Below are 9,608 nucleotides of genomic sequence, written 5' to 3'. Positions count from 1 at the left end.
CGAGGGCTAGAACTGCAGGGTGGGGGGGTTAGGTCAGGTCCGCATCCTGAGGCCCAGTCATGATGTCCAATGTCTTTTTTTGGCAGAAAGGCCTTGCAGGAGAGGGAAGGCCCAGGTTGCTAAGGAGAAACCAGGTCTGGCAGGGGTTAGGATCCATGACATCTGGTCTCTCAGCTCCTCCACGCCCAAGGTCTCCAGTCTGGGGAACAAGTACTATTACGTCTTAGAAGGTGGTGGTGATGAGCCATTTAGAGCCAATCCAGGCTCCAGGAGCAGAAGGGGAACCACAGTCCCTCCAGGGGTGGCATGCCCCAATATCTGCAGGGGTATCCCAGTTCTAAGCAGGAGAGGGAAGTTCAGGGGACATCCTTGGTCCATGCAAATTTCACTGGAAGTTCTTGTTTCCTGGAAGAAGGGGCGGGGGAAACAGGGGCTTTGCCCCTAGCTCCTCCATGATTCCTGAGTGTCGGCTAGGACGGAGGCACCTTCTGCCTGGTCCCGGGGGTCCTTCGGTGGGGGTGCAAGCCAGATGGGTGTTCAGTACACAGCCCCAGGATTGGGCGGGGGCCCAGGGGAAGCATGGTGCAGGGTGGCTGGCTGAGGCGGCTGCTGCTGTAAGTGGGGTCCACTCAGGTTCTGTGCGTGGTACCAGGAGTTGGTAGGGTCGTCCAGGTAGCTGGGGGAGGCACTATATGGGAGCGGTGGGGGTAGCTGACTGCGGGCAGTGGCCGGAGCTGAGTGGGAAGAGGTGTCCCAGAGGGCTGGCGATGGTGGTGAGTTGCAGGCCATGGAATCGCTGTTGTTGGGACTGTGCTCGAGGGGCACCTCCCCATTCTTGTAGAGCTTCTTGAACTTGGATCGACGGTTCTGGAACCAGATTTTCACCTGGGCAGGACAAGAAAGGGGTACCTAGTTAGCCTCTCAGAATGCCACAGGAAAACCCCATAGGGAACTCAGCCCAGAGAAGGTGAGGCTAGTACCTAAGAAAATCAGGTGAAACCCATCATCCTCAGAATCCAATATCTCCCCCCCACCTCAATCTGTGATAAAATTGTGGCCAGGAACTTTTGACTGCCTGGTCCAGGTTCTATTCTGCCACTAAGTGTGACCTTGGGCAAGTTGCTTAACCTCTCTGGTCTCACCTTCCTCTGCAAAATGGGAGTGACAGCACAATTTCCTACCTCATAGGATCATTATGAGGCTCAAATAAGTTAGGACATATGAAAATTTAGAGCAGCCTAGTATATAGTAAGCACTCAATAAAAGGAAGCCCAAGGGGGACATGGGCAGTCCTCTTTGTTTCCTGTAAGAAGGGGTAAGGGAAACAGGGGCTTTGCCCCTAGCTCCTCTGTGATTGCTGAGCGTCGGCTAGGACAGAGGCACCTTCTGCCTGGTCCTTCAGTGGGGGGTGCAAGCCAGACAGGTGTTCAGTTTGTGGCATTTCGTTCACCTTAGATGCCCATAAACAAAGGTGCCCAGATACAGAGACAAACATACACCCACACATGCATTTCTATACTCACACACACGCCAGACTATAAAGCTACACACATTCATAGATACACCCAGATAAACACTCCACAGCATGAGCAGCCACATTCACATATCCAGGCTTGAAGTTATTTGGGTTCAGGCTGGGTAATGGGGGGACCTGGGAACTCTGGAGCAGGTGAGCCATGATTCCCCAAATTTCCCTTGGGGTATCTCCCCCTCCCCCTGCTGCTCCCCACCCCATGACTGGTACAAACAATGAATCAGCTTCTCTACTGGGTGACCCAGATTCCCGGGGACTAGGCCCCACGCAGCCAGCCACAACCAAGACCCGCCTGTCAACACCTGAAGGGAGCCTGGTGTCTGCCACTCCTCCCCTGAGCAGTGACAGGCTGTTGGGGACTTTAGGGACACACTGAAGATGGGGGTGGGGCTTCCACTTTCCAGTCTCCATCTGCCTTTGGTCAGGAACCTGTCCTCTTGACCCCTGGCAGATGCAGGGTAGAGAATTTGGTTGCTGGGCAGGAATGTGGGGTTTTGATAAAAGCATGCATTTTGGTATTGCTCACTGGTGTGCAGTCACATACTTGTCCTCCATTTTTGTATGCAATGACATTCTTGAAGGATCACGCTCCTCATGTGAGCATTCCCATGTTTGTGCAGACCCTGACACGTGTGCAAACATATACCCTGTACACATGCACGCCCGCACCCTTTGGTGCACCGGCCTAGTATGGAGGAAAAACACAACGTGGACTCCTATGACTTGACCAGCAATGCTGGGGACCTTGGGAACTAGGGATTCTGGGGTGCGCTCATCTCTTTCTGGGATAGATATACACATTTGCACAGGTTCACAACCATTCACACTTACACAGCATGTGCTAACGCCCAACATTGCAACAAAAGTTGAAACTTGGGAGTCCCTCGTCCCAACAGCAAGGGTTTCCCCGAGCATGCAGAGAGCTCTTATTTGTTAGCCAAGCTCGGGGGCCCTCGGGAATCCTGGGACCCCGCATGCTGCCACCGTCCAGAGACCCTCGATCTCCCAGTACCTACCTGTGTCTGCGTGAGGCCCAGCTGCGCGGCCAGCTCTGCGCGCTCGGGCAGCGCCAGGTACTGGGCCTTCTGGAAGCGACGCTGCAGGGCGGCCAGTTGGTAGCTGGAGTAGATGGTGCGCGGCTTTCGGACCTTCTTGGGCTTCCCGTTCACCATGCGCACCTCGGCTTCGGGCTCCTCTTTCACCGACACTGCAGGAAACGCACCGGGTTGGGGGCGGTTCAGCTTTGGCTTGAGACCCTAGCGTGCTCCAGAGCCCCGCGGGTCGCCGTTCCCTCTGGCCCACCGATTCGCCCCGGGATTTCCGGGCGGCGCGCTCTGCCGCCCGCGCCGGGGGAGGGAACCTCGGCGACGGAGCCGGACCGGCGGCCGCCCACGACGCGGCGCTCCCAGCTCCGCGCCTGGCCCCGGGAGCCCAGCCCCGGCGATAGCAACCGCCTGGGCGAGGACCGCCGCGGCTTCGCTCCCGACGCCCTCCCAGCTCGCCTCCCAGCCTCCAGGATCCTGCCGCCCGACTGCAGGCCGCCTCCTTCAGTCCCACCTGGCCGACGGCTGCTCCTCGCTTTTTTCCGTATTCCCACCCCGTTTTGATCTTCTATTTTAGAATAGTTTTAGGTTTTCCAAAAAGTTGCAAAAATAATGCACTTCCTTCTTTCCTTTCCCTCTTTTCTTTTTCTTTTCATTCCTTCTTTACTCTCTCCCTCTCATCCTTTCCACTGTTCTTTCTTCTGTCCTTTCGCTCTTTCTTTCCACATTTCCTTCTTGCTGTCTCCTCCTTTTTCACCTTCTCTGCTTCTCCGACTCTATTTCCCCTAATTCCTGTCGTCTTTTGCCAGGAGCCTCCACTACTCCTGGTCACCCCAGCCCACGACCAAAGAAGGGTCCCTGGAACTTCTTCCAGTCCCTGCTGCCTAGCCTCAAGTCCTCCACGACCCGATGGAGGGCCGCCTGTTGAAGTGTCCCCGAAATCACCTTGATTCAGAGTTTCCCTGACAAGCCAGAGCTCCTTGTTCTCCCAGCTCACCCGGATCCCCACCCGAGACTGCGACACTGCGGCTCCGCGTCCCTAATGCTCAGTCTCGGCACTGAGGGTCGTCTGCCCCTCTGGGGGTCATCTAGCCTACCTCCTCTGACTCCAGGCAGTGCAATTTTTACCCTTCAGGTCTAGATTTAAGTTTCCATTCCCCCGCATTTGTCTCCCGCGGGAACCTTCTAGGGTCTCCGACCCTCCCGGCGATCCCCTGGTCCTCACCTGGGTCCTGGGCAGGCAGCGGCTGCTCCCGGTACGGTCCGTATTGCCGGTAGGAGGTTCCATAGGTATATTCCGACTTGGGCGAGTAAGCGCCAGTGCCCGCGAGCCCATTGAGATTGAACTGGTGGTGGTAAGTGTAGGGGTTCACGGTCTGGCCATAAGGCTGGCCTGAGTAGTAGTCGTGCTGGGGAGCGCTGTAGTAGCCCAGGTCCGTGACGGAAGACTCGGGCAGGGTGGGCGAGTCCTTGGAGCCCGCATGGCAGCTAAGCGAGCTGGAGATATCTGTGAGGATGCTGCTGAGTTTGCGATCGAAGGAGCCACTCATGCTGGCGGGCGCCGCACCTCCCCCGGGCTGGCCTCCGCCGAGGAGCGCCGAAGTGGAGAGGAGCTCTGAGAAGTCGGAGGAGACCAGGCTGGGTGTGTGTGTGTGTCCACAAGGCGAGGGGAGGGCCGGGTCGTGTCTCGGGGGAGGGGGTGGCCGAGGGGCGCTCAGACCATCGCCAGTCAGTCGGGCTTTCGCTGCGCGCCTCTCTTCGCGTCCCAAGCCAGAGTCAAATGCTGCCAGCTCCGCCCGGCCAGCCGGTTATAGACTCAATGTTGGAGTCGCAGAGGGAGGCTCCTGCGCGCTGATTGGCTGCAAGTCTTGCCTTGGAGGCAAAACACGCTCTCGCTCTCTTGCTCGCCCCCCCCCCCCATTCTTTGTTGTTACCCAAAACGCAGGCGCGCGCGCGCACACACACACACACAGTTGCTCCTTCTATCTTCTTAGTCCAGATAAACTCTGGGGAAGGGGTGACTTTGCAGAGCCCCAAGTATCCTTCATCTGTTTTCTAGGCTGGGGGTGGGCTTAGGTGCAATGGGGAAGGAGGGGAATTTAACCATTGGGTGTTTGTGGAAGGAGGTGGTCCAAGATGATCGTGTGTGTGTGTGTGTGTGTGTGTGTGTGTGTGCGCGCGCGCGCGCGCTATGCAAGTGTCAGTTGATGAAGTGATAAGGACTCAAGGTTCATGAAAATGTTTTAATCTCTCTTAAGATCAGAAGGAAAAAAGATTACTTCTTTTGGGTTAAAAAGATGTTTGACTATATTCATATGTTATCTTTATAGCCATTCAGTCATAAAATGTAATTTAAAAAAATGTATGGAAGCAGGGACCCACCTTGCAAAAGCACCTTGGGCCTACAAAAGTAATCATTTGGCTTTGGGAGGATCCTACAGGGGCAAGGCTGTGTGAATTTAGGGGCTGATGGGGAGGATGGGGGTTATGCTAGAGCTATCTCCCAAACTACCTGTGCACAGTTTCAGGGATAGCACAGGTTGAATGGAAGGAGAAAGGGACCTGGTGTCCCCATATGGTTAGTAAGGACACAGGCTGACTCTCTGTGTGCTTCAGGAAGTCTAGGGGCAGATTTTGTGCAGTATGGGATAGCAGTGAGGAGTGTGGGCATTTTTAGGGTTCAAATGTATGGGACAGGAGTGCTTGGGGGTGTGTTCCACAGTGTACAGGGATGTTCAGAGAATGCAGGCGTGTATGTGAGAAAGTTTGGCAGTGGAGGGTAGGGGTGGGGGGGCATGGGAAATGAGAATGAGCTGCTGTGCAGATGTGTATAGACTTCTCAGTACCTTCCCAGTCCCCAATAGGGGAAGTCATGATGCTACATTGATCTCTTTTGCATCATGGAGTTCCGGATGAAGGGTTCCCTACCTGAGAATCCCCAGAGCCTGGTCCTCTTTGGTCTACAAAGCCCAGTTCCTAGGTCATCCTAGCTGTTCCAGACACCTAGCCCATTTATTCATTCTACCCCTACTTCTGACCCCCACCTTTCTTTGGAGGGAGGAAGACCTTCTACCAATCTCACTTCTTTTCCTGCCCACTTCTTCCCCATGCCATTCTCGTGTCTCTGCGTCCTGCACTCTCCTGGCCAACGCGTGCCAGCGAGGACACGCGGTGCCAGCGCGCCACCTCGTGGTTACATCTGGGCTTGGCGCCTCCCCAAGTCCGGTGTCTAGCCTAGAACCCGGAGGGGTCTCTTGCGTAGACGGAGAAGTGTGCAGAGCCCCTGTGCCCCTTTCCAAGGCCAGAGCCCGCGGCATTCTGCTGAGGCTGGAAGAACTTTGAGAGTTGCTGTTGGCGGAGACAGAGGGTCGCGGTCGAGGCCCAGGGGCAGGAGCGAGTGCCTTCCTGGCCTGGGCCGCCCCGGGAGGCCGCCGCGTGGGAAAGGTGGGGGCGGGCGCGGTCGCGGGGAGCGCTATCTGTCCGTCTATCTGCGCGTCCCCCCAGCGCCTATCGCCAGCCGCTCTGAGCCCGTGGCGGGGCGAGTTGCCACCCGCTCTGGATGCCCTCTGTTCTGGTGCCAAGAGGGAGCCCAGAGAGCCTGCGGCGTTCGGGGCAGGAAGGGCACTGGGCGGGCGGGCTCCCCTCTGAGGGAGGATGGGAGCGGGAGAGGCAGCCAAGGCCTGCTTGGAGCCCCCAACTCCCCAGAGGGAAGGGACAGCGTCGGGCAAGCCGTGTCTCAGGTTCATTTCATTCATTCAACTGAGAGCAGAAGGAACAGGTGACTCAGAAGCCTCATGCTTTCTGCCTCCGACCCCACCCAACCCGTGGCTCCCCAGTAGTCAATGAGCTCAGCCCTGGAAATCTGGAAGCCTGAAGGGGGTGGTGGTGGTGGTGGTGGGTCGCATGAGGATAATTTCTAAATTCTGGTGTTTTTTTGTTTTGTTTTGTTTTTTTTGAGCTGGGGATTAAACCCAGGGGCAGTTTACCACTGAGCCACATCCCTAGCCTCCTCCTGTTTTTAATTTTTTTTTTAACTTTGAGACAGTTCTCCCAAAGTAGCTTAAGGCCTCACTAATTTGCTGAAGTTGGCCTCAAACTTGCAATCCTCCTTCCTCGATCTCCAGAGTTTCCAGAATTACAGGTATGCCTAGCCCATTCAGGAAATTCTAAGAGTTCTAGAAAGGGACTGAAACTGCAACATTAGGGACTTAAAGGAACAATTATTTGGTGAAGTCATGCTAACGTCTTGTCCCCCATTGCACTGCATGCCAGGGACTGCTGTTCCTGTTCTCTGCTGCCTTCCAGATCCCTAAGACAGTGCTCAGTAGGTATTTGTTGAGTGTCTAAATGAGAATCTCTGACACCAAAGAGGGACTGAACCATCTTGGTGTTGCTCTGGCAAACCCCTGGCTGAGGCTGAGCCATGTCTGTAGGAGGAATGGGCCAGGCAGAAGACTCCAGGGCCAAAAGAGGAATGACTTCCTAAATGGGGCATCCTGAGTGGGTCCATTGAGGGACCAACCGGAATGGAACCACCAACAGCTGGGTGGGAGAGGTAACTGAAGGATGCAGTAGGACCAGTGCCACCCACTGGACCTCACCTGGGCTAACAAGATGAGCAAGTGTTGGCTGGAGGCCTGCCCTGGGTGGAAGGGTGAAGCAGGGCAGCCAGTGCCTCTGGGAGGCTGGTGGGAGGGAAAGAGGGCAGCGCTGGCTGATGTCCAAACAAGGTCCATTGCCCACCCTGGCTTTGGCAGGCAGAAAGGTACCTGTTGAAGCAAGCTGGTCCCTGGAGCCCAGGTATCATGCAGCCTAGGAACCATCACAGGAACTGGGCTGGCTCTGTCTGAGGGGAGGAACTCAAAGGAGGAACCAAGCCCAAGGTGAACTATCTCCCTTGCCCTGGGAGCTGGCGCCATCTAGTGGTCATCATGAGGCAGTGTCCAGCTCCACTGGGCAGACCCGAAGTGGGCCACCTGCAGGGGACAAGGCCATCCCTCACAGAAGGAATGTTATCTATTTACTTATTCAGTTCCATCGTCACCATCAATACCCCTTGGCTTCCCTTACCCCTTCTGACCGCCCATCTTTGTCCAGCCAGTGTTCCTTCCCTGGAGTTTCTCGTTTGTAAATAAAAAAAAGTGGATTGTTTGATGGCCTTTGAAGTCCCTTCTAGCTTTAATATTCTGATTCTAAATTCCAGGACTCTCCTGTAGCTTAAGGGTGACCTCCTCGCTATCTTCTCACCAACTCCCTCAAAGATACACTCCAGCCTCTAGCACTCTGCAGGCTGGACCTCCTTCCAGAGTCCCTCATCCACAGTGAATCCTCATGGTGCCTCTATGCTGTGTCAGACTGTGTCAGGGGATGTGATGACCAACCAGACACCTTGCCACCTCCATGGATCCCGGGTTCCAAGAGGAAAAATGGACACATAGGCAAATAGTTTCACTACTGTGTGATGTGTGCTGGGACAAGGGTAGAACACATTTCTGTGACCACCCAGTGAGGCCCAACCCTTCTCCGGGTCAGGAGGGGACCTGAAGTGAGACCTGGAGGATGTATGGGACTTGGCCTGGAAAGGCAGAGGTGGAGGGGGGGCTCCCAGCCACTGGAATAGTCAGCTTGAAAGCTCGGGTCCCCCCTGGAGGATGGCCTGGGGACAGGTTTCTAAAGGTGAAGCGGGTGGGGTCAGGGGCCCAGAGCTCAGAACTAGCAGCCAGAAGTGGGAGATTATATAGAGGCTGGGAGAAACAATTGAAATATTTTAACCAAGGGAGATACATGATCAGATTTTCATTTTAGAAGAGTCTCTCTGACCTCATTGTGGGGATAGAGCATTCAGGTGACAGGATTGGAGGCTAAGGGCCCATATAGGAGGCCACTGTATAATTCAAGCAAGAGGGATACATGGCCTGGGTTAAGGAAGAGGCAGGTGGTAGAGAGCAGTGATGTGAGAGAGAGCAAGGAGGTGGGGACCACAGAGCTATGGAGAGGGTTGGGTGTGGATTGTAGGGAGGGTGTTCAGGAGAATATCACCCAAACTTCTGATTTGGACAACTGAGTGGAAAGTTGAGACCATTCTCTGAAAGAGAGAACCCTAAAAAGAGAGGATACATGATGGGAAAGACGATATGTCCATTTTTTTTTAACTTTTCACTGGAGTATAACATGCTTGCAAAAATGTACTCAAGTCATAATCAATGAATTTGCACAAATCAAACATAGCCGTGTACCTGGCATCTGGCAGAGCATTGGTGGAAAAACCTTAGCTGTACTTAGAAGCCCCAGAAGGTAAACATCAACCTTCTCCTAGCAAAGTAGGTCTATTTTGCACCATTTTGACTTTCATGTAAGTATGTACTTTTGGAGGCTGGGATTGTGGCTCAGTGGTAGAGCACTCGCCTCGTCTGTGCGAGACCCTGGGTTTGATCCTTAGCACCACATGAAAAAATAAATAAATAAGTGAAATAAAGGTATTGTGTTCAACTGCAACTAAAAAATACATTTTAAAAAAGTATGTACTTTTGTGTCTGTCTTTTTTTTTTTGTGGGGGGAGTGCTCTGGAGATCAAGCCCAGGACCTTGCACATAATAAGCACATGTCTACCACTGAACTGCACCCTAGCCATGTATCTGGCTTCTTTGGCTCAACATTTGGTTGTAAGATTTACCCATGTTATTGGATATATTTGTAGGTGGTTTATTTTCACCACTGCATGTGAGTATTCTATCATGTAAATATGTCACCATGTGTTTGTCTATCCTGCTGTTGATGGGCATGTGAGTCATTTCCAGTCTGGGATGATCCTGAATGGTACGGCTCTGATTATTCTTCTACGTATCTTTTGGTACACGTGTTAACTGCCTAAAGGTGGATGTGAGCCATGGAATGTATGTATGTATAATCAGCTTTCGAAGGTACTGCCAATAGTTCTCTAAAGTGGTTGATTTATTAGTTTAATTGTGAATCATGTTGAGTTGGAGCATCTTTGGGACAGACACCTAGGAAGAGCTGTCCAGCAGGGGTTG

The 9,608-nt window shown here is 53.8% G+C and overlaps 1 protein-coding gene across 1 annotated transcript; it reads right to left on the bottom strand.

Annotated features, from left to right (window-relative positions):
- Positions 1 to 229: 229 nt before the first annotated feature.
- Positions 230 to 4,451, bottom strand: Dlx3 (distal-less homeobox 3). The gene is made up of 3 exons (XM_015495861.2): positions 3,803 to 4,451; positions 2,551 to 2,741; positions 230 to 885 (listed from the first exon to the last, which is right to left on the bottom strand). Exons 1-3 carry the CDS (start codon positions 4,125 to 4,127, stop codon positions 538 to 540), a joined length of 864 nt encoding a protein of 287 aa, XP_015351347.1. The 5' UTR covers positions 4,128 to 4,451; the 3' UTR covers positions 230 to 537.
- Positions 4,452 to 9,608: the final 5,157 nt, after the last annotated feature.

Source organism: Marmota marmota, unplaced genomic scaffold (genome assembly GCF_001458135.2).
Source record: "Marmota marmota marmota unplaced genomic scaffold, marMar, whole genome shotgun sequence".
Classification (NCBI taxonomy): domain Eukaryota; kingdom Metazoa; phylum Chordata; class Mammalia; order Rodentia; family Sciuridae; genus Marmota; species Marmota marmota.
The sequence above is the reverse complement of the archived record's forward strand: the minus strand, read 5'-3'. Positions and strand labels throughout refer to the sequence as shown.